Below are 27012 nucleotides of genomic sequence, written 5' to 3' on the forward strand. Positions count from 1 at the left end.
GGGGTGACTTTTTTTTCTACAAATGATTGCACTTTATGAAAAGCAGCTAGAACATCCTTAATTTCTGCCGTTGTCATAGGGTCGTTGTCCTCCTCCGCGCTGCTGCTAGAGAACTCCTCTTGAACGATGTTATGTTGCATGGCCTCCAACTCCTTCAGGTCATCCGTCGTAAGCTCCTCTTGGTGCTCCTCGAGAAGGTCGTTGATGTCGTCCTCGTCGACGACCAGCCCCATGGACTTGCAGAGTGCAACGATCTCGTCAAGATCTGGTTGCAAAACAGTTTCAGGATCGTCAACTGTTTCTGAATCTGCAGCACAAGCTTCGCCCACGTCAAATCCCTCGAAGTCTCAGGCGGATACGGCATCGGGCCAGAGTTTCCTCCACGAGGAATTCAAGGTTCACCTCGAAACCTCCTGCCAAGCTTGGTCAATGAGTCGGATGCATATCACAACATCGAAATGCTCCTTCCAAAATTGATGCAAGGTGAGGTTTGTGGTATCGGTGATGTCAAAACATCTTTTGAAAAGATGTTTCGTATACAGCTTCTTAAAGTTCTATATCACTTGCTGGTCCATGGGCTGGAGGAGAGGGGTGGTGTTAGGCGGAAGATAAAGAACCTTGATGAAGGAATACTCTGCTAGGATATCTTCCTCGAGGGCAGGAGGGTAAGCAGGGGCATTGTCCAACACCAGCAGGCATTTCAGAGGGAGGCACTTCTCTTCCAAAAATTTCTTCACTGTCGGGCCGAAACACAGATTTACCCACTCTGTGAACAAAAGCCTCATTACCCAGGATTTTGCATTAGCCCTCCACATCACTGGAAGCTTCTCCTTTAGCACTTTGTGGGCCTTGAAAGCTCAAAGAGTCTCGGAATGATAGACCAGTAGGGGCTTCACCTTGCAATCCCCACTGGCGTTCGAACAAAGTGCGAGTGTAAGCCTGTCTTTCATAGGCTTATGCCCGGGTAGCTTCTTCTCTTCCTCAGTGATGTACGTCTGAGGCATTTTTTTTCAAAAAAGGCCAGTCTCATCACAGTTGAAGACTTGCTGAGAACTGTAGCCTTCCTTGGTCATCATCTCTTCAAACGTCTTTTTAATGGCTTGGGCCGCTTTCACGTCCGAGCTGGCAGCCTCCCCATGCCACACCACCGAATGGATGCCAGTCCGTTTACGGAATTTCTCGAACCACCCATGCGAAGCCTTGAAGTCTGGGGTTGGCATGGATGTCCCTTCTCCTTCGTTGTCTTCGGCCTGGGCAATCAAATTGCCGAAAATAGCGCTGGCCTTGTGGGAGATTGCCATCTCCGTTATCGTATCGCCAGCGATTTCTTTGTCTTTTATCCAGACAAGAAGAAGCCTTTCCATCTCGTCGTGCACGTGGGTCCTCTTGCTGGACAAAATAGTGATGCCCTTGGAAGGTGTAGCTGCTTTGATGGCATCCTTCTGCTTAAGGATGGTGCCTATTGTCGACGGATTTCGGCCGTATTCCTTGGCGATCACACTCAATCGCATACCAGCTCTATACTTCTTGATAATCTCCATCTTAGTTTCCAAAGCGAGCATCCTCTTCTTTCCGTGAATTTCAAGTTTCTTGGGACCCATGACTAGGTATACGTATACTGTACGTAATTATGTTACGTAGTACGTATAAGTATGGAGTAAAGTTTTCACACAACACGATAAAGTATACTACGTACAACGAAATCACTAATGAATTTACGTTAATAAACGAAATCGTTAGAACGAACGAATACCGCGTGCATATGATAACGATGCTGGTACTGAGTGGCCGAGGCACACCACTACGTAGTAGATGCATGATGGGAGGGATGCTGACCAATAGGAGAGAAGGATCTCATGGCAGTGACTAGCATCAGGAACCAATGGGAGAGCAGGAGGATGGTGGCGAGTCTACTCAGTTGGCGGCGCGCAAGTTTCAAAATTGTTATCGGTGGTCCGGGTGAATCTCGGACTTTACAGCAACAACCTCTCGTATCTTGAGAAATTTTTGTATGTAGAGCCATAAAATTTTTCGTATTAGCTTTCGTATCTCGAGTTTTTCGTAAGTTGAGCCTTTCGTATCTCAAGGTACCACTGTAATACCATTATTAATATCCTCCAAGACCTGATCATACAGATGTTTGGGATGACCACAATTCTCAACAGAGAAAGAATTAATAAGCAGTGTAGAGGTAACCATCATCTTGTTTAGAACAGCATGGCCACAACCTTGCCCTCAAGTGTATTAACATTCATCCTGTGAAGAGAAAAATCTCAGAAACTCAGATATGGTCATGAGAAAATGAAATCCTGGAGCGTCACAGAGACATGGGATCCCCATCATAAAGATGGTTTCTCCAACCTCTTGATCTAATACCCCATCCAAAATTCTTCCAAGTAGAATCCTAGGCTGAACAAAAACAAAGAAACATTTAGACAGGAAATAACAGGACTGGAAAGACAAAGAAAATTCTCAAAAAGGGCAAGTAAGGAGTCTGTCAACTTCAATGACTTATTTCATTTTTCTAAAATATAGGCTGGCTGTTGATAATGTAGCTTCCTAGCTCAGGAAATAACAGACAATGAATGAGCTAAAGGAAACATAGGGAGAATAATGTCATATAGTACTATAAAAACCTTGAACTTCCAAGAAACTAACAAGAAAATGGATCATAAAGAAGTATGACTGCCACTATGTGACAAGATGACACTTTTAAATCATCAAAGAGGTCGAGAAAGCAAACCTTAACTCAAGCATATAAACAGCTAGATCTCAGACTCAGAAGCTCCTCTCCTTCCCCTACTAAATACATGAGGGCATTCAGACTTGGATCAAATTTCGGATCAAATTTCCTACCACCAGTCTACCCATTCAAAACAGGTGTAGCAGCATATACTGGTCCTACTCCCACAAAGAAGGGGGAAGTCTGATTCAAAGGGAAATGAACATTTGTCTTGTCATCTCAAAACACACACTGCATCAATCTACCAAAAACATCATGTCATCTCATAACATACACTGTACCAATCCCACCAGAAACATAAGTAAGCAACACAAGTTACAGGATAAATATTTAAACAACAGAATAATATTGCAGGAATAGCTAGTTTACAACTTCAGGATCATATCTATATCAGCTTCACTATGCAGACTGCCTACACATCCATTATGAATTACACTATATGTATTACAAATAGTATCCATGAAAAAAGGACAACAAATACATTCTTCCTCAATGAGAGATCTCTGAATTCACAGCAATAAGTGTAAAGATGAACCAACATTAGAGTCCACAGCCTTGGAGGAGTAAAGAAAGGGGCAGGTTGTTTGTCTGGCAGAATAAACGGATCCACTGAGTAGAAAAATTCTTAGAGCTCACAGAGCAACCAGAAGGAATACCATACACAGTTCAATTAGATTTTTTTCTAATAAAATGCAACTTTGTAAAACCCTGATACCAAGATGTGCTGAACATACTGAAGTTTCTTTAAGGAATTAAGAATCAAATGGTTGTCATTTGCTGACTGAAGTTTGGACATTTACAAAAATTGTTTTTTCACTGCCAAAGACTACAACTGGATCAAGAGGGGTGGCCATTATGTAACATGTGTCAATCACCCTGTCCAATGCTTAGATAGGTTAATACCACTTTCATGTTTCTTTCTTTTTAACATATTAATGAGTTGGCACACTTGCTTTAATCCTAGCCCTGGTCATTAAAGTAAACAAATAGGCACAGATAAAGCCATAGCTCATACTTTGTATGAACACATTACCAACACAAATAATGCAGTATGAGCTTCAGAAACTATTACTAAAATTAACAATCCAATTAATAAAATATGAGCTTTAGAAAGAATTACTATTAGCTATATCGTTTTAAAGCTATCAATCATGATGCTAAAAAAATAAGGGCAAGACCACAAATGTCACAAATAAAAGCCAGTTTCTTAAAAAGCCAGTTTCTTACACAGTGAAAAATATCAGATACCATTGTTGCAATATGTTCTACACTAAGCCATCAGCTAAGTTTCAGCAACTACTACTTAGCCCTTCATGATGACCAAGACATAAGCTGTACAAGTCCCATCTGTGCTTACATACAACAATAGCTGAACAAACACCTACTGCCAAAGAGCGGAAGCTGAAGGTTCTCGATCCGATTCACCAGACATGGGACATTGGACCAGAACACTGCTATGGCATCAAGGAAACTGCTATGAGGGCCAACAATAATGATAGGTGCTTCGGCTCGGGTTGCCCTACGGCCTTTGATTCCCACCCATTGGAATGCAAAGCATCTCATCATCATTCTACCGCAAAGGCCCATATACCATCTGATATTCCTGTGGAGTTACAAAACACAACTACCAATAAGACTCCTTCCCACAGATATTCCAGTCACTTGTGATAAGGACACATATTAAGGCCTAGGGCAAAGGTTTTCTAAGATCCTCTTTCAACTACAGTAATCTGGAACTCTTTCTCTTCAATAATAATACTTTAAGATAGACTCAATGAGGAATTTTTGGAAAATCTACTGTTGACAAAACAGTAAAATAATTTTATTTCTTTAATTAAAAAGAAGTCTCAAGCACTAACTCGGTCAATAAGTCCTACATTAAATTTACGTCAAGCCCAAGACTTGAAAAATATTTAGAAAGCCTTTTACTTACGATGCAACGGTACTTTATAAATTTCACATAAATATGTTATGTACATAATGGGTCTCTTATCATTGAAAGAAATGTAATAATCATAAGGAATTTAATTTTGGGGATGACATGTAATATAGGCTAATGTGATATGGAAATCTTTTTAATGACCTCTTATATGGAAGAAAAGTCTCCAGGTAGATGCTGAACTATCAGTTAAGAAAAACTTATCAAGGTCACATTTGGATTCCAAGAAAACGTCAAGCTAAACTACAGTACTCTGACAAAAATACTGCACTATTTTCAGTACATATTCATTTTCGCTTCTATTTCAGAGTCAGATTAATGTAAAACAATGTCTGATGAAGGTAATTGCTAAAAATGTGGACATTCAAGTTATAATGAAAATTGAAAAACCCAATACAGAATTGTCATGTTGAATAAAACTCCGAAAACGTAAATACGTACTGTACTATAGTAGATAAAATTGATGAGCAGAAATATTGATTGCCTATGTAATAACTTCCATAATGTTTGAATTTCAAAGAATTCAGTCGAGAGATGTAAAACTTTTTTGCCTATTCTTACTCATATGAATTTTCCATGTCAAATCACTATAAACATAGGCTTTACTATAGATTATGTATCTGAATTATATGGTGAAGTACATGTGTTGCACATATTAAAAAAATAACAAAATCTTAGTTTTGACAGAGAATCCTGAACCATATCTCATTATCATGAGACTTTAGTTTCAAAGTTATACAGAAGTGAGCATTAAAATTACTGAGTTATGACTTTTATATACACTGCAGTATACATACTGTACATTATTTACATAATCATTACAGTAGCCACCTTTTTCATAAGCTACCTACAAATGACACATTGTTGCTTGAGACTTCAATATTAAAGTGCATCCAGACTACAGCAAAACATGTCATAAACACACACTGGCTCCTCATTGTAAATACATCACAGACTGAAACATCGACGACTTCTTGGTAGTCCTAACCAGTGCTCCCATACAATTATCTAGCATCTCCCATAGATTCATTTTCCACTTACTTTTGCAGATTTGTTTCCAACTTGTTTGTGATTCCTTCACAATAAGTTTCAGACTTGTGTTTATGACAAGTTTTACTGCAGTATGGATGTACCCTTAGCATTATATACTGGAAATGGTTTATGACTGCTGTGAACATGTAAACAAGCAAAAAAAAACAAAAAAACAAAAAACAAACAAATAGACAAACAAATATGTTATGCTTGCTTTATATGTGTACAAATAATCATATTCCTTTCCAGAGGCCAGTAAACACACACTACTTTAAGTTCATCTTTGTTGTTCATCAAATATGATCTTCTACAACACTAAAAAATTATTGCTTATAACTGGCCTTCAAGCCCAATCTAATCCAATGTATAATACAGTATATGGTTTGCTATCAATTCAATTTCTTAATTTGAGGATAAACCTCTCTAATATGTACTTAATTTTGCAGCCTATTCTTTATTCATAATACTGTACTATACAAAAGAAAAATCAAGCATTCCTCAAGGAGCCATCATTGAAGTATTACTGATTTGTGGCATCATCATTCAGTAGATTTGAGACTCAGCACCACGAAATGCAAAGGTCACTGGCATGTCAAATATCAGTCCAGTACAGTCATAATTTCCCAACAAGTAATAGCTATAGTCGCTTCATCTACTAAACTCAAAACTAAATCTGAAAGGCAGCAAATATCTTTCCTTAAGATGTATCCTTCCTTGAGAATCAGATGTGAGGGAGAAAAACAACAATCTCAGGTTATTCCACAACACAAAATTGCATGATAAAGCAATATAATACACGGTCATGAAAGTACATATCTTTATGATTAACTGGCAAATAACTAAATATAATTTCTCAAGTCCAATACAGCAATAATATTTCTTAAGCGTTATAATTGGCAAAATAGCACTTCAGAACCTCATAAATGAGAGAAAATGTTAAATAATGTATTTTTACCTTGCTATTATGAATGAATATAAACTAAAAGCAACTAGTTATTTGAGGTTCAACAATAAAATGCAACAGTTGCAACCTGATTCAAACACAACACTTCGCATCAACATTTGCCCTCATATTTGCTGCCTTTTAAAGATAAAGCCTCAATATCAAAACACTTCGATACTACAAAGGAACTCAAAACAATACAGTATCCCAACAGGAATTTATGAAGTTTTCTGAAATATTGTATAAAAGTTCTTAGACACTAATGATAATAGAATATAACTGGGCTTACATGACAATGAAAGTGACAACTTCAATATATATATATAGTGCTAGTAAATTTTCATTACCAAAGACATAAGAATGATTCTCTTATACATATTCAAAAGACAAACACTAATTCAACAAAATTTTGGAGTTACTAGATTAAATAAGATAGAAAAGGTTCGTTAAGTTGTATGAATTCCACTAAAAGCATAATATCTAAAATTAATATTAAACGGATTTTGTTCTTTAGAGGCTTCCAGTAAAAATAGAAAATTTTATACGTATTGAAAAAACTTTAGAACTGCATTGCACTGGCATTCATCATTACAAAATCCCCCAAAATTGCATTAAGATACAGTATTACAAGATAAACATCAGAATGCCATACAATCATGTTCACTTCATACTGCAATCCAGCTATCAAAAACATGACTTCCCCTGCACAAATCAATACACTCACATTCCCAAAAACAATGGGTCATATGCTTTATAAAAAATCAGGTTACAGCCAAACAATTGGGGGAATTCATGCATGCAGCTGAACAATCACAAGCGTTACAGGAACTCTGAAAGAGAAAGATAAAACATGAAAGGATTTTTTTGTACGCTGCCAAACAGGAAGAGCACACACCACTACTACACTAGTGTTACAGGTGGTTCTGCATTGGTACTTTACGATGTGTTTTACAGAACATTTAAGAGTGTGAGACAGGTAGAGACAGTTTTCAAAGAAGAGCTCAGCTACTTCTCCTGCACATGAAAGAGAAAATCTACCGTTAGCAGTAGCAATAACTGCAGGAGCAAAATAAAAAAAATCAAAGTGCCTGGTGTGGAAAGCACAACCCAGCTTGCCACATCAGAGGGAGGTCAGAAAAGAGCCGTCCAAATGTTATCTTTATAATAAAAGCTATATAAGGTCTGTTTACATATCTTGCAGAACAACTACTTTCGTCTACCATCAAGCTACAATTTACCATAATAGCGAAGTATGTATAATAAATGCGTACTCTAGCCTATATCATAAAGTTTCTACTTAGATAGGTAACTGAATTTTAGAGTTTATATCTGCATTGTGCATTTCTATTGGCACAGTGTTATTAACTTCAGAACACTGATCCTATAAAATAAAAACTAATAATGTATATAAACACTTCTAAAAGGTTAATTACAACAGTTTGTGATGATGATCTAATAGTGTTTTACACAAAGTGACAGCTTTTGCCATAATACAGAAGGTATCCTTTCTTGAATGCAAATTTCTACAAAAATGTCTTGGTTGTAAGAAATGAAAGGCATATTAGAAATCAAGTCGAGTAGCATGAATATATTCAAGGGAAAGCCACAACACTTATAAAAGCAACTTTATTCTTGACTGGAGCTATTATAAAACTTCCTTTCTATATTGAAGTATCTGAGAAGTTCTACCTGACTACCACAATTACTTTAGTGCCCAGAAAAGGTAAATGTTTTAGCAGCTCCACCACTATTAAGGATAAAGCTCAGCATGTCAGTGAAATCTACAACCACTACCTTTAATTACCATCCATTATCTTTGATCTAATGTAATTTCCTAAGCTTCTGCTCTTAGAGAATAAGGAATGAAAAGAAGAGAAACATTTTGATTTAGATACCGTGGAAATTATTTAAATTAAATACCAAGATTTTTCTGTAAATCTTAAATACGCCTCGAACCTACTGAAATATTCTTGATTAACCAATGAAGTTATAGAAGTTAAGTTCTATTACTCTACAAAACAAACGTTATTTTTCCAAGAGCCATGATTATAAGTCAGAAATAATAGTAGTGACTGAGAGCTGGCTGTAACTGGTGCTCTTTGTTTCAACAAGTATCTTTCCTCGTGTGGATTTCCAAACCCTTGAAGGAGAACTAGTCTCATTCATGTACTACATATACCAAAATGTTGGTCCTCAACATGAAGAAAATACACATACCAAAAACCTTCCCGCATTAAAAATCAGCATACCTACAAAATTTAGATAAATAAATGGTACAGCCTTTACTATTGGAACACGGACATAAGGAAACAATAATTAAACTTTTAGCTTATTCCAACTCCTCTATCAGACAATCCTGGTTTTTAGCCTACAACACAGGCACAACACTTTTCAAAATGAAAGTATATTTTGTTGTTGATCAATACCAACAATTCTGAGTCTTCTTGTCAAACATCAGAGAATGCAAGAAACAAACAGCAAAACAGCAAGCATTCTGGTCATGAAAAACAAAGTCCTGATTACTAAGAATCATATTAATAATGTTGGGATAGTAAAATAACCAGCCTAAATACTGAGAACACTTTCCCTAAAATATAACAAGTCTATGGATCTCCCTGGTTACTTAGCATTAGGAACAAGATTTCTAATATCTGACAAGTTCTCCAAAACATAAACAGCTTGCTGATCTTCACTGTATACTATCAATTATTAACCAGATGTTATTCTAAAGGAAAATTATTAGACTTCTCTGCACATATAACTTAGAATTTACAACCATTATGATTTTCCTTTCAATTTCATATGAATATGTTGTTCATGAAACTGCAACCTGGTAAGAGATTACCAAATAAGAATTATACAAAGCCATACAAGCAAAATCCCTGTCTTTCCTAAACTTCCTGGCGGTAGTTTCCTCTGTTCCTCTTAAAAACTGATCATGAAATCCAACAACAACATGTACGCAGAGGTTATTTATATAACCTCTGCGTACATGTTGAGAGATAAAAATGGCATAAATTATGGAACAACAGAGAAGACCAAAATGGGTTTAACTATAATTCCTAATATGTATATCATGTAAAGTAAATCAACTGGATTTTCAAACATAGTTCTTAACAATTGAACTGGGTTTATAAGTATAGCTTCTTGGATTTTAATTGAGTTTTAATGTACTGTTACCAGCAGTTCAGCTTGTTTCCCAAGTAGGCCAACCCTTCCTAATGGTTCAACTGAATTTGAAAGAATACAATGTACTTCTAACAGTTCGACTGGTTGTCAGATATAGTTCTCAGTTCAATGGTTGTGATGCATAATCCACAACAGTCCAATTAGCTTTCAAGTAGAGTTCCCTTCCTATTAGTTCAACTGAGTTTTTTAATACTGTCCTGATTAAACATATTTTTTTAAGCAGACCTAGGTTCTTCTTGTAGTTCCATTGGGATTTGGGGATATGTATACTTCAGTCTTTGAGTATCGTTCTCCAAGTTCAACTTCGTTCTCAAGCAATCCACCCTTCCTGATAGTTAAATAAGTTTTTAATTGTTTAAGTTAGTTTTGAATAATTTAAACGTTGTTAATAGTTTAAATGATTTATTCTTATTATTCTAAAAAAATTTATTTAAGTTTCTAAGTAGAGTTCAATTATTTTTTAAAGTTTTTATTATTCAACAAAGTTTTTAAATATAATCTTGTTAGTTCAACATGGTTTTCAAGCACTATGCCTACTCTTCCTAACAATTCAAGTAGATTTTCATGTATATATAGTTCCTATAAATATGAAATATCCAATGTTCTTTTGGCAGTATAATGAAGTTATGAATGTAAACCTAACATGAACCACAATTGTCAAAACTACGTTTTAGAATAGACAATTACAGGGCATCCTGAGTTACTGCGTCACCGACCTTACAACGCTTTTTCAAATACATTTACCGTACCAAGAATAGGTATCTAGTTACAGAACTTACAAAAAGAATAGATATCTAATTATGGCACCATGATTGCTGTTAAAGCACGGTTAATGGCACCTATTAATTAACAAACACAAACATGGCAGAAATTGACTTCCAGCATGCTGCTGGAACAGAACCACGGCTGTAAGTCAGGGACGCCAATTAACAATTGAAGTGGCAGCAATTCTGGCAAGAAAGCAACTTGTCCATATCAGTACATAGCTCCATCAAGATTGATTTATAAAACTAGGAGTCTGAAATATCCTTCTCTATAGTATATTCATGTATCAATGTCATCTCCAGTCTTGATTAAGCTAAAATCTTTCAAAGCATGATAAGACAGGTGGTAACATATTAGATAAATTTTGTATTGTCTGGATTAAAGAGACTGTATGTCATTCACAACAAACAAACTTTAATAACTATGCCTTTATTATCTGACGAGAACATAATCAAATTAAAATGTGTGATCACTGATGAGTCTCTGACTTCAAAAGTCCTTGTCATTGTATTCCAAGATACTCAATAGAATGTTATGCAAAACCTACAGTACTGAAATTGGCCCTTTCAAAGAAATTAACATCTGGACTGAATCTACTTGAACATGAGAGGACAAAATTAGTTTGCTAAGATGGCCCATCAATTTCAGCCAATTTCATAACTGTAATTATATGCCATTACAGCGTAAGACTTTTAGTGCTATCTATGTCAGGCTATACAGGTATTTGTAATTACCTCCATGGAAATAAATATAAAAACGAGATGGAGAAAAATGTATGAAGACAATGTGAAGATTTCAGTCTAACATACAAAAAAAAGTGTCGTACTTTTCTTTCTACAATACTAAAATGTAATCACCCTTTCACTGAAAACTACTAGAAAATCTCAACTAAAATTGTTAAAACCCAATTATTTTTAGTCAAAATCATTTTGTATGTTCAACAACACCGAAGTCTATGTCCAACACAAAGATACACATACTTACACCAGCAGAATATACAAGATAACCTACAGCATGAAAAACACTAATTTCTATAAAAAAATATATGAAATGACTAATTAGGAAACAGCGTGACAACGAGATAATAACTAAATTTACTTTTCACAAATGGAATATGTGGACAAGAAAAAAGGAAAATGAGAAAATCAAAATGAGATATTTTGCAATATCACAGGATAAAAGTTAAAAGAAATTAACTGCACCCGGGAATATCACCATAAGAAGACTACAACACATGCAGATCTCGAGAAAGCCAAGGCAACAGCTACACATTCATTAAAAGCAATGTACAGCCTACAATACATCCAAACCAAAAGAAGCGCATGCAGTGAAACATTCCAGAAATTAAGAAGGGTTGGTGGTGCAAAAACAGCCAACCATTTTCTTTCAATAAAGAGTAATCCCTTTCAATGCATTACAGAACAACAAAATGCCAATGGGGGAAGTTAAAAATACTTTATTGAATGTGTAGAACAAAGCTAAAATTTTAAGACAGATACCAATGACATCTCATATACAGAGATCTCAACAAATTAATGTGCATAAGTGAAAAAGTTTGGCAATGTCTGAATACACTGCTGAACCACTTTGCTATGAAAAAAAAATAATAATAATTGAGTTAGTTTATACCAAAGCTAAATTGTTATTACCTTCAACTTACAAACTTCTTGATCACCCAACGTTACTGAATACAACATACACTGTACCGGGTGGATAGTTATATTTCAACAAAGTATTGTTTTTAATTATATAATAAATTCCATTTACAAACTAACATATTCCCAGTATAATATTCTAAAATTAAAACAAACAATTATTTAAAAGTTAAATTACGCTTGTTAATCATAAACTGTACTACACGCAATTAATACTAAAGTATATATGGTCAACAACATGATGTTGTTCTGTACAGAACTGTTGCATGTACTGTGCAACAATGTGTACAACAATGATGCACTGCCATAACTCCTTCATTACACTAAAGATTCACTTCACAAACACAAGTCCTCCTCATTTTAATATACATTTTTGTTGAGGTACTACATTTCACTGAGTAATCACTTTTTCAACTGTGCCAAGCTTCAAAACGCTGCGTTCGACCTTTCTTGGCTCCCAAAGAAATGTTGAAACTGGATCAATTTGATGGAGGGAAACAACATTTTAAAGGAGGTAACCGAATCCTTTTGGGGGAGGAATTGGATTGTTTTGAGGGAGACACGTAATCATTTTGAAGGAGACAACTGCATCATTTTGAGTGAGGAACTGGTGATTTTGAAGGATGAACTGGTGATTTTGGTGAAATCGCATCATTTGAGGGAGGAAACGACATCATTTAAGGCAGTAAACAGGATCATTTTGAGGGAGAAAGTGAATTGTTTTGAGGAAGGAACCAAATTATCTTGAAGGAGAAACCGAATCATTTTGAGGGAGGAAACTGAAACATTTTGAGGGAAGAACCAAATCATTTTGAGGGAAGAACCAAATCATTTTGAGGGAGGAATCAAATCATTTTGAGGAAAACAATAATATAGGGGGAGCCATAAAATCATTTTGAGGTAGAAAACAGAGTATTTTGAGGGAGAAACTGAACATTTTCAGGAAGGAAACTAGGACTTTTTTTTTGGAGAAAATGAATAATTTTGAAGTAGGAACTGGAACATTTTGAGGGAGGAACTGGTTCATTTTGAGGGGGAACCTGAATCATTTGAGGGAGAAACCAAATTGTTTTAACAAAGGAACTAGCTCATTTTGAGGGATGAAAGCACACAATTTTGAAGGCGAAACCAAATAATTTTGAGGGCGGAAACTGGAATATTTTGAAAGTGGTACTGCATCATTCCGCGGGAGGAAAGCAGGTCATTTGGAGGGAGACACCAAATCATTTTGAGAAAGGAACCAGAACCTTTTGAGGGGCACCAAATCATTTTTGGGGAGGAGACCAAATCATTCTAAGGGAGGAAACCGAATCATTTTGAGGGAAGAAGCCACATCATTTTGAGGGAGGAAACCACATCATTTTGAGGGAGGAAACCACTCATAGAGGGAAAGCACATATTTTTTGAGGGAGGAAACCACATCATTTTAGAGGGAAGAAGCCACATCATTTTGAGGGAGGAAACCACATCATTTTAGAGGGAAGAAGCCACATCATTTTGAGGGAGGAAACCACATCATTTTAGAGGGAAACTGGTGAATTTTAAGGAAGGAAACCAAATAATTTTGAGGGAGAAACTGAACACTTTTGAGGGAAGAACTGGAACATTTTGAGGGAGGGAACTGGACCATTTTGAGAGACTCCGAATCATTTCGAGGGAGACACCGAATCGTTTGAATAATTTTGTTGGAGAAACCAAAACATTTTGAAGGTGAAACAAATAATTTTGAGGGAAGACCCTGGAATATTTTGAGGGAAAATCCATTTGGAGGGAGAAAACCTAGTAATTTTGATGGACGAAGCCAAATCAATTTGAGCAAGGAGACCAGGGAAGTGATGATTTTGATACAAACATACCCAGAAAAAAAAAAAGCTCAAATCCTGTGGTAGTGCTTTAATTTGATGCAGTTTTGCTTTGGTTTTTCAACACAGTATACCCGTCTCCTTTTATTTCATTCAACAGAGCCAATTGCACGAAACAAGTCGGGTTGCCTTACATTTTTTCTTCTGAAAACCGAGTACTACAGTAATTAAATACAATCTACTAAGGTTAACTGAAAGTTCTCTTTTCGGAGATGGTCTCTCTTCTTAAGATGACGTACGATTAATAATCAACCTGATCAACTTCTTTCCAACCAAAACTATTTTGTGTCTTTGGAAGCTCCTGGCAGTTTCGGTCACAATCAACGGATGTATGGAGGAAGCAAACGAAATGACGAAAAATAAAAAAATAAAAGAATCAAATAAACAGAAGGGCACGAAGCCTCGTGGAAACAACATTCAATGTGGGTGCTGTGAGCAGAAGAAAACACGCCACAGTGGCGATTATTTCTCCCTACACTATGTATATATAGATATATATATATCATGGCAGCTTTTGGGCGCGACTACACTCTCTTTTAAGGCGAATGTGCAGCAGGAAAGAACACTTGAAACAAAAACAAAAAATATCATCATAGCCACTATGCTGAGGTCAAAGTCCTGACTCTCAAGTGATGATTCTTATTCTCTATAATAATAATAAGTGAGAAAGCGCATCAGGCCATTTCAGAGATGGAAAGTTCATGGGTTATTTGAAATTAGAGGATACAACCCACTTCAGATCTAAGGGACAAAAATGTTGGCTTTGGAATCTGTCCATCTTTTCTGATCTTAAACTTCACATCCCATTTTCTCTGAAAGGACCTGCTGTTCATGCTCCATATAAAAACACAATGAATAACACTATAATGGGCATACTTACTAAATGATGGTGCTGTCATAAGAAAACATAACAATATGCCTCTATCTATTAGTCTCTATGGCTATACAATCAACGTAAAAGTGGACTGCCACAAACCAAAATCTTAGGAACTAGCAAAAAATAGCCTTTGAGTGCCACGACCAACCTGGCACTTTTGTTATAAATTAAAAAGCTGAAAACACTATTCAAAACACATCCAAAAATAAAAATGACAGTTAATAATATATTATCAGAGAACTGAGAGTTCAATAAACCCGTGAGAAACTGATTCGTGCGTAATGAATGCATTGTCGCATACTCTAAAGGTGTTTTAAATAAATAAATTTTAAAAAATCATACAATCTGAAAAAGCAATAAGCCTTCGGTCAGGATAAGCATGTTTTTTGTCTTGGCAGATTCATCATGGTGATAAGATCAAAACAACTATCTCTACGAATTAAAAAATAATATTCATCACAATATTGGAATCGTGTAGCACTCATTACCTAGGAAATGAGCAATCATCAGTTAGATCAAAGGCTACAGAAGTAAGTAGCAACGTAACTTCCTTCAATTGAGTACCTATATTATCGGGCGAATATAAATCATAAAATTATTGTACGGTGATTCAATGAGGGGGAGGGGGCCGTAGTGTTGTCAAAGCCACAATTCTTACCATTAAAAAAAAAAATCTTGTACATAAGAATACAATTGGACACATGTAGAAGTAGGACTTGAGACCGCTGTCATTTTTATTTTTCGATTTCCTAATGTAAAGATAAATGCTGTTCATAAATACAACAACTATCCTATGGGAACCTACAGAGATTTCGAAGCATAACGGATAAAAAGGGAAATATCCCGTAAAAAAAATAACAGAAAACATGTCAAAAATAAAATTCCATACACTACCATCTACACTAGACACAGTATACACGGTTAGGCCATACACAGTAAAGGTAAACTAAACAAGGATACTTGTGACTACTACTAGTAATTCATAATCGTGACACGTGTACATACTCACACACACTTGTATATACCAATTGCTCTCACGAAAAAGAACTCGAATTGTCCACACTTAAAGTGACCGTAAATTACTGAAATGTTACTTGTCGAGAACCTGTTCTTTGAAATATAACCGTTATTCTAATAATAATAATAATAATAATAATAATAATAATAATAATAATAATAATAATAATAATAATAATACTCAGATGTTCAAATCGCTCTGTTGCTGAAGTCTGGAATTTTCTAGAACATAAAATTCATACTATACAATTATCTGTTCTCATACATAAATCCGACAATTTGCTTCAAAACAGAAATAAATACTGAGATCAGTGAAAAGCTAAATGATACTCGATTTATTTGGGTTACACTTTACTTCATAAAATGTCGAGCTTGGATTTAATCTTGACTGAACGTATTTTCTAAATCTACTCAAACTGAAATTTTTGATAATGTAAATTCTAGACAGAACAAAGAAAGAATGACTCAAAATCCTCCAAGCAACAAAGGAATTTTAATATGGCATACGACCATGAGGGGCAGAACGAACACGCCCCAGATCTGCAGCTCTCCGGGACTGATTGATATCGATTTCCAAAAGTCCTCCACTACATAAGAAGCAATGGATTATTTATCTTTACCCATTAACAAAAAATACTTTCAGAAAGGAGGCATTAGGGGGTAAAATTCTCACCTTGTTAAAAGACAATTCTGTCAGTTCCCTTCGCATGAGAAGAAAACTTTGAACCCCCACGAACTTGGATCTATGACTTCAACAAAAACAACACCTCTCAGTGTCGTTGTGACAATGCAGACGACATCATCTTTAAGAGGAAATAAACAATAGAAGGAATCCGGACGTAAAATTACAGTTTGGTGGAGGCAAGCACGATTGAGCCTCTTGTCAATGGACGAAAATGTTCTCTTCCACAAAGTGAAGGACAATCATTATTTACGGCTGCCTCAAAATGGACTTCAAACGTCCCTTTGTCAGCATGAAGCAGTGATTCTCTCTGAGCTAATTACAGCGTAATTGTTATTATGATAATTTCACTCTAATATCAATGGTATGCGACAGATATAATATGCTTTCTTTGAAGTCTGGCTCTAAGACTAATTGAAATCAAGCCAGTGACAAAGTACTAATAAGTTAGAAGATTCAATCACAAGAATGATTTCCTTTCTTAGAATCTCGCTGACTGGGAAATGTTCCATCGTTTCCACGTTCATTCGGCTACAGTTCATCTATCTATCCACAACATTTCTCCAAGCTCATGTATACAAAAACTGACACACGCACACACATCAAACAGCATATTATATAAAATTTAATGTGATCAATCAATTCACATTCATATGCCTACGTAGACTAAAGAGCCATATGTACATAGTGAAAGTAGGCATCAATACATTTCCCAGCACACACTTATACGCACATACACTGATATTCAAAGAGCATACAACTTACTGTATACCTCCTATCGATGTATACTGTATATAAACACATTAACAAAAGCACTTTTTCTTTGATATGTCTGCAAGCGAAACGACTATGTTAGTTACTCTTCCAACAAAAGCAGGACGAACAGACGACATGAATTAATAACACAGACAAGGCAAGCTAAAAATGCTTTAGTTACTATTACACTGAGACATAACGCAACTGCGCCCTACAAGGGGAAAAAAATAAAGTACCTAAAAATAAAAGGTCCCCGAGAGGACATTAGCCCCTAGAAAATGACTAAACACAGCAGCCAGTGAAAATGAGCACCGTATATCAAGAGACAAGGTTTAGATTCCCCACCAAAAAATAAATAAATAAATAAAAAAGAATATTCATCCTATTTTTGGTTTTTGGCTTAATTTAAAAAATGACTATTATTGCACGTTTGCACGAATGGGGATTCTCCCCCCCATCCGCACAGACACACAAAAACGCACACACACACACACATGACGTAAGTCGTACTTGCAAAGAACGGCACTTGGGTGACCTCCCCCTTTGCGACGACGCTGGGCGCCCCCATGACGACCACAGGCAGGGCATCAAAGTAAGAGGAGTGGGGTGCCACCGCCAGGATCGGGGCGTCCCTGGGATGGGCCTGGTGCCCTTTGACCCTGACAAAGTGGAATCCCCCGGCTGTGAACACCCCGCGGACTCCAAACCGCACCATCTCCTTCACCACACTGAGGGAGGGAACAGTCCCGTCAGAACATCGATGGACTCTGCTGCACAGGCAGTGGAGGCAGTCTTGCGACTTCACTCGCACTTGTCCTCTGGCATTCAGTAGGTGTTGGCTGTGCGTGCACTCTCAAGTGGTGCCTTTGTGTACGTGTGTGTACATGGGTTTTTGGTATTTGTGTGCGTGTATGTGTGTGAAATCAGAATGGCCAATATAGGAATGAGGGAATGAAATGGTCATCTTGCATTTCGACCGCAACGCAGAGAATGAATAAGGTCGAATAATTGGAAACTATGTGTAATTGTATGTATGTATGTATGTCTGCAAGATATATATATACATATATTACATATATATATATATATATATATATATATATATATATATATATATATATATATATATTATATTATATATATATATAAGCGAATTACCACGGGAAAATTGATAGTCAAAAGAAATCCAATGTGCTTTCGTCTTTATTCAGACATCGTCAAGGAGGCTACTAAAGTACAATTGGAGAGGAAGGCCTCAGGTACAAACAAGATCAGGAATACCAGATGGTTAATTATCAAAAGGGTAAAAATTAAAAGGGATAATCCAGGATTATCGGATATCACACGTCACAAACTTAAACAGATTCTGACCCTAACCGAAATTACAAGTATCTTTACAGTCCAAAACATGTAAAAACTGAATATATAATTTTGTTGCTTATAAATATAAGCACATATATATTCAGTTTTTACATGTTTTGACTGTAAAGATACTTTGTAATTTCGGTTAGGTCAGAATCTGTTTAAGTTTGTGACCGTGTGATATCCGATAATCCTGGATTATCCTTTTAATTTTTACCCTGTTTGATAATTAACCACCTGGTATTCCTGATCTTGTTTGTACCTGAGGCCTTCCTCTCCAATTGTACTTTAGTAGCTCCTTGACGATGTCTGAATAAAGACGAAAGCGCTTGGATTTCTGACTATCATTTTCCCGTGGTATTCGCTTATTTATGAAGTCACGTGCATCTACTGTGATTTTTTAAGCATATATATAATATATATATATATATATATATTATATATATATAATATATATATATATATATATATATATATATTATTATACATATACACTTTTAGTAAGATTTCTTTCCCTTGATTCCTATCTGCTCATTCAGTTGCAACAGAACATTCATAAGTTTGTATGTATGTGTACAATATGTATGGGAAATTGTGACAAATAATGTTACACCTACTGGATAACTAACGGACAACTACTAACAAAAATTAACATTTTGAGAGAGAAAAAATAAAAAACATGTGGAAATAGTGACTAAGACTTTGAAAGGTCTGCACCGTCCTGACAACGGTTTCATTCGTCGTCACGACGAAAAAAGAAAATAAAAAACGTATCTTTGCAAGAGCTCATCACTAAATGCCAGAAAGAAACTGATTAACGGGAATAAGCATCAAACAAACTGGAAAAGAAATGAGCAGGCAAAAAAAAAAAAAAAACATATAGCGATGAGTGCATGAACCTTTTGTCTATTTTTTTTTTTTACTTTCCGGGAGGAACGTAGATGCAAAACAAAACTAACAATAAATATGCAAAATAAAAAAAATGAAGAGACGATGGGTAAATGAATGGAAATAAAAGCTGCACATGAAGAAGCTCGACTAACACTTCCTTCGTAGTCTCTCTCTCCCTACCTCTGGTTTTCTCACAAAGGAAATGCTTATTTACACAACAGGTTTCTAACTACGGAAACAGAAGGTCGCCGACGATCTGAAATTCCACAATGTAAGAGATTCAAAGTTATTCCACCACACAAGATATATAAACGGAGTCACTTACAATATAGTACGTCAACATCATTACACCAACAACAAGGCATGCAGGGACATCTGTCACAATGGAAACCATAAAGAAATTCACGGAAGGGAAAAGCATTATTTCATATCAGTTCAGTTCAGTTTAACTTAAGAGTATTATCACAGTGATGCACCTACTTGGGGCCTACTGCTCTATCATTACATACACAATTCATGTATATATGTTGGAATATATATATAATATAATATCCCATATATATATATATATATAACTAGATATATATATATATATATATATATATATATATATATATATATATATATATATATATATATTATTATATTTTATATTCTATCTGTCTTACTTCAATCATTATTAACAGCTGTTATTAAGGGATTTACAACTGAAACATATCAAAGATTTATGACCATTGCATTATGACGAAATAAAAATTTTGCTTACTGACTAGGGCATATATATATATATATATATATATATATATATATATATATATATATAATATATATATATATATATATATATATATATCCTCTAACTATTACTAAGCCTTACAAAACAGATGACATGATAACTAAGGTGCTTGCAGATAATACTTCATTCTGATACGTGCAACTCGTATACGTACAAATCCATGTACGTATGTAACCTACCCAGTACCGCCAACCAAATGGTATGAAAACTATTAGAAAGAAAAAACACTTCTCTTCTTTCTTTGAGAAAAGATCGGTAAATTTATCGCACAGTATTTGGCTTCAATTGCGAGAGCGTTCCTTTCCCAGAGTTGATACTCCTTCTTGTGAAAGAGGTTTTAACTTCAAATAATAAACCATATTCCTGAGGTAACTTAGCAATCGGAGAGCTAAATTCATGATAGTAAAGCTATGAATATCTGTACAGTATACTTAGAAAAATATGTTCTGATAGGCAGAAACTTGGATCTGAAGGTAATGCTAGTATACATGCGCATTAACGCACCCCTACCCACCCGCACACAGACACAAACATACATACAAGTATTTAAGAACAACCAATTGTATAATATGTACCATTTTACTTTTGATTAAGCTGTACTCTACTTTATCAAGTCACACAACGTGTCAAAATATTTTTAAAGAAATCAGAATACATTGACCTACTTCATTCAGGTTTTGATGGTGGCTTAGATAAGGGTCAGAAGTTTTGATGGCAGCTTAGATAAGGGTTAAAAAGTTTTGACGGCAGCTTAGATAAGGGTTAAGAAGTTTTGATGGCAGCTTAGATAAGGGTTAAGAAGTTTTGATGGCAGCTTAGATAGGTTTAAGTTCATAGTGATAGGCAAGCTTAGAAGTAAGGGTTAAGAGTTTTTGATGGCACTTAGATAAGGGTTAAGAAGTTTTGATGGCAGCTTAGATAAGGGTTAAGAAGTTTTGATGGCAGCTTAGATAAGGGTTAAGAAGTTTTGATGGCAGCTTAGATAAGGGTTAAGAAGTTTTGATGGCAGCTTAGATAAGGGTTAAGAAGTTTTGATGGCAGCTTAGATAAGTGTTTGAAGTTTTGATGGCGGCTTAGGTAAGGGCTAGAAAAAAAGGGTAAACTAATGTACCCAGAGGCAAACTTCCTGTAATATCATTGTTATTAATTACTTTCTATTACGCTATCATTACTGAATGCTTCAATATATTCAGAGGGAAACTTCCAGATTCTGACCAGAGGAATTTTTCCCTTAAAGAAAGTGTGATTACGGAAGCAATGCCGAGCGAAGAGATGCTAGTCTATGCGAGGCCACCATTAGCGGAGAAGACCAAGAGAATACCGAATAGAAAGAAGGCAGAGAATTCAATCACCTTTATCTGTAAAGTAAAATATCTCCTGGTGAAATCTATTATCAGTAACATTAACGTGTAACAGGGGACCTCTAGTGATGACAGCAAGCAGTTATAACGTCTGTGTGTCCGATTCGATGCATTTTAATTTTTCAAGGTTTCTGTTCCTTCGCACAGCAACGGTCGACTGTTGGCTAAAAATTCAACATTCTTCACGAACATCCAACATTCCTTGGCAAGAGTCGCACCTTGACAACGCGGCTCTCTCTCTCTCTCTCTCTCTCTCTCTCTCTCTCTCTCTCACACACACAAAGGAAAAGCATTGTGTTCCTCAGCAGTAACCAAAAATTTCGAACCAGGAAATTTACAAAGAGGCTACAAACAGAGGACGACGACCTAGTTACAGCATTGTTGCAATGTCTTGCAAAAAAAACACTAATGGTGTCACTCTCTGCATTTACCCATTGTTTTGCTGTATAAATGCGTTATATGTTGTATTTTAGTTTTTAAAAAATGTGCCCTTCTTTGTTTTTCTGGACATGTGTAAAATTAAATATTTTCTTAAAATTTACCTTTATTACCTCTTATGTTTTATTTTAGTTTTTTTTTTTAAATGTGCCCTTCTTTGTTTTTTCTGTACAGTGTAGAATTAAATATATAATTCTTTTAAATTTACCTTTAGTTACCCTTCTGGTTTTTATTTTTAGTTTTTAAAAAAATGTGCCCTTCTTTGTTTTTCTGTACATGCGTAAAATTTATTGTTTTTAAATTTACCTTTATTGCCATCGTGACAATCACATTAACTTTAATTTACATACGCTGTCTTGGCGAAGATAAATTCTTAAAGGTTCGTAACTAATCTTAAAAAATGGTGATCATGTTCGCTTACAAATCTATTAAAAAAAAACCTATATTTCCACTTTACAATGGTCATTACACAGTACAACAAAATATAAAAATATCACCCCCTTCTTCAAGAATCATTCAAGAATCACTTAAGCTCCGGTAAGAATGTACAGAGGCACAACTCAGCGGCTGTTTCACAAGAGTTCTTTCGAAGGTGTGAACTGCTAATTCTATTTGAAGGAGACGACACCTCGACTGTTTTTCTGAAAAAGGAAGAACAAGTTGCGTCCTTATGTTTTTGTCTGACATCAGAATTTCAGGGACTCGATATCGGATTCTTTGGCGGTGATGATTTCTCCACAAGTCATGTATATATACAGAATTTCCTAAACTAGTATTTACGAAGTAAACACAGAGGTACCAAGTTTCTCTTTAGAAAGCGAATATGACAGTCACCTCTTCTTTCTTAATAAAGATATTACAAAAACCTGTAACAAAAGTTCTGCTTTTGGAGAAAGGAAACTTTCTCCAAATGCAAAATTCATTTCCAATCCAAAGGAATGGAAATGAGTTTTCACAGCTACACTAGTAGAAATTATGAATGAAATCATATTAGTTATTTATTTTCATTAAAAAGTACTTGACACTCTATTCATTGAGAACCAGATTTCTTATTCGACTTTTTTTTCAAAACAGTGCATCGCCAAAAAAAAAAAAAAAAAAAAAAGAAAAAAAAAAAAAAAAAACAAAAAAAAAAAAAAAAAAACCTTAAAGCCAATAAATGTGTCTTGAAAACTTAAATATCATCATACTGAAAAAGTTGTTAAACACTAAGCAAATAAACTAGTAAAAAAAATGAGCTCAGTTTTTCGTTTCTTTAAAAAGAAATATCGCAGACGTATTTTACCTTCAAATACATTTTACAGTCGTTCTTCAATAATCTCGAATGAAAAGACAGTTAAAAATGTTAAAAAAGTAAGATGGAAGAGAGAGAACATGAACGGACGTACAGTAAAAGGACGACTACCCAACCCGGCTGGGACCTTGCTGGCTAAAGATGACCCAGTCGAGGATATGAAAGCTTATTGTGGATATGAAAGCTTATTGTGGGTTAAACCTTATAAAGAAAACACACTAACCAAAACTGGATTCCACAATCTAAAGTCAGTTCCAAATTTAAGCTGCTTTTGCCCTCTATATCATAAAATTTGAATCTTCTAATAGTTTTCCGTATTATATTTTATTAGCAAATGTTTCTCCATTATATATAAAGTAAATATGTAGGTATTATTTATAAACATATAATATATATGTATGTATATGTGTATGTGCATAGATATAGATTAATATGTAATGCACATATACTGTGTTTGTATGAGAGAGAGAGAGAGAGAGAAAATGCCATTATTAACTTAATAAACATGATTAATATCCTCGATCCCTCTTGTGGCGTGAAGTGAAACATGCAACCATCACGAGCGAATAGCGATGTGTGTGTGTTTGTTTTTGAGGGAAATTCCAGTAAACGCAGTGTTGCTACGCCACGCGACTTACTGTCCTTTATTAGGTCAGGGACAAAAATAAAGTCGAAAGGCCTAGCAACCAACTACTCCGCGTTTCAATATTCCCTTCGTGGCTATTGCCTTCATACATATAAATATATATTATAGACATATACATATATGAATAATCATCACATCACCGTGATTCATATAAATTATTCGAGCTACAAATGTCCTTGAATATCGAATTCGCTCTACTTCGGAATTCATATATTTTCATACATGTAAACCGAAGGGGAATTTTTCAGTTGATAGATTATTATCAACAAAAAATTTACTATTCGGTTTACATATATGAAAATATATTAATTACGAGGTAAAGTATATATAACTTAAAATATATGTATTATCGTATGAATATAGAATTTAATAACGAATAAACAAAGAACAGACGTTTCATCAATATACTTCAGTCTAATGGACAAATAAAATCATTAAAATAAATATAAAAGTACAGACATGACACATTCATCTTCCCTTACAATAAGCGCGCGCAGCTGCGCCGAGAATCTCGTCCGTTTAAATAATTCTAATAAATTCGGTGACCCCTCGCGGCTGCTTTCCATGACCGCCGACGGTGGTACTGAGAGGGAAAATTTGATTAGGATACACGCAAGATTTTTTTTTTTTTTCCCCCGATGAAAAGCAGAGGAGAGGACGGAGGGACGGACGGCAACAAATGCCGAATTTAGCCTTGTTTCCTTTATGGTATAATTTTAGGTTTATAACTAAACTGTATTTAAGTTGAATGGTTACGTATAATTCTCTCTCTCTCTCTCATATATATATATATATATATATATATATATATATATATAATATATATATATATATATATATATATATATATATATATATATATATATATATATATATATATATATATATATAGATATGACGCTCAGTGTCGATGTAAGTATCCCGAGCTACAATGATGATACTAGTATATATGTGCATAATTTTCGAAAACTATATATATATACATATATATATATATATATATATATCTATAAAATATTCTCAGATGGCATAAGAAAGCTACTATGCAAAATGTCCCTCTGTCGTCATCAGCGCTATAATATATCACCTCAGGCATCAGCGTAACCATCATCATCAATACGCCAGTAATCTCCGTCAACGAACATAATGACAATACGCACACAGGATGCGGGCAACACAAGGAGGATTTTCCGCCACCTATTAAAACAACTCTCCAACAAAAGCCACTTATAATATCTTGACGACACAGCACCAAAGCCACGCATAGCATCAAGAGCAAAAATCAGCGTCAACAAAATACAAAACTTTATCAAGGAGAGAGAGAAACAGCCCACTCTACTGAATGGAAAATGGAATAACAATTAAAGGCGGCTGAAATGTATCCCAATCGTCCTTGTTGGGATCAGGGTATACGGTCATATTAAATCCGCAGAGAGAGAGAGAGAGAGAGAGAACTGCAGTGTCTTGCATTTCGGAATGTTATACTGTGGCAGTGTGCTTAGCAAATTAATGGCTTATAAGTTCTCTCATAAGAATGCAAGCACAGACTGCATGACCATAATATTGATGATAACGTCTTAAACACGCAGGACTTCCATAATTAATGCGACATGGCCAAAAATATACCGAAAATCATTCCTCCAGCGACAAAAATAAGGCCTTTACATTATCCAGCAAGATTCCTTTTAATCCTGAGTCAAAAATACCTGTTGGTCTACGAATCGGAATTCAATTCCGGAGCGAATGAACAACACGACCATTAAATCATAACTTATCCTTTAGGATATATAAATCCAGGAGTATGTCGGGGCTAGAAATATTCAAAAGGAGATTTATCTAGTCCATTAATCCATACCATCGACATCCCACCGCATGGAAGGCGGAGGGGGAGGGGGGGGGGGGGGATAATGAAATGGTACTATTTATAAAGCGATTAGCCGGCGAGTTCCGGTACGAGTAGTTATATATATATATATATATATATATATATATATATATATATATATATATATATATATAATATATATATATATATATAGCAGGGTAGAATCCACAAATGAAAGCGAAACACTGGAGTGCTGCGAGATCTTTCGACACAGGGTCCTTTACTTAGCTGACTGCAGGGTTTCACATTCCTGTGTGTTCTTACCTTTATTTATATAATATCATCACGTTCCAAATTTTTCGTGATTCAGTTATACACACACACACATATATATAGTATATATGATCTATATATATATATATATATAGATATATCTATATATCTATATATGTTATATATATCTATATATATATATATATCTATATATATATATATCTATATATACTATATATATCTATATATCTATATATATCTATCTATATATCCTATATCTATATATATTCTATATATATATAATATATATATATATATATATATTATATTAATATAAGATAATATATATATATATATAACCACCAGCCCTCAATGCATCGGCACCCCAGACTAATGAGAACTGTTTTTTTTTTTTTTATTGTTCCATTACAACGACGTATCCGGACTATCGGAAACAGATAAATTCCTTGCAGTTTATAGGATTATCAAAAAACTGATTCGCAGAATACAATGGCTATTTTATACTCCTGCCAATGATTTTCATGCCGTCAGACTGTGTAGCTGTGTCGTATAAAGTTTAATTTTAAATATATAAAAATATATTATATATGATATACAATGCACTTATTTATATAATATTTAATTAAATTCTTCTGTTAAAACAGG

The 27012-nt window shown here is 35.0% G+C and overlaps 1 protein-coding gene across 4 annotated transcripts in view; it reads right to left on the reverse strand.

The window, feature by feature from the left end:
- LOC135212060 (lysophosphatidylcholine acyltransferase 1-like) overlaps positions 1-27012 on the reverse strand; it is a 167534-nt gene that overhangs the window by 61756 nt on the left and 78766 nt on the right. The window contains exons 1-3 of one of the 4 annotated variants that reach the window (XM_064245403.1): positions 17971-18107; positions 7382-7487; positions 4129-4346 (exon numbers count right to left, since the gene is read on the reverse strand). In XM_064245403.1, the coding sequence (XP_064101473.1) occupies positions 4129-4346; positions 7382-7455 (292 nt within the window). In that variant the 5' untranslated portion in view covers positions 7456-7487; positions 17971-18107. Of the gene's footprint in view, positions 1-4128; positions 4347-7381; positions 7488-17970; positions 18189-27012 lie in introns of those variants that run through there. The other 3 variants (XM_064245402.1, XM_064245401.1, XM_064245400.1) reach the window with 3 other exon arrangements.

Source organism: Macrobrachium nipponense, chromosome 40, assembly GCF_015104395.2.
Source record: "Macrobrachium nipponense isolate FS-2020 chromosome 40, ASM1510439v2, whole genome shotgun sequence".
NCBI lineage: Eukaryota > Metazoa > Arthropoda > Malacostraca > Decapoda > Palaemonidae > Macrobrachium > Macrobrachium nipponense.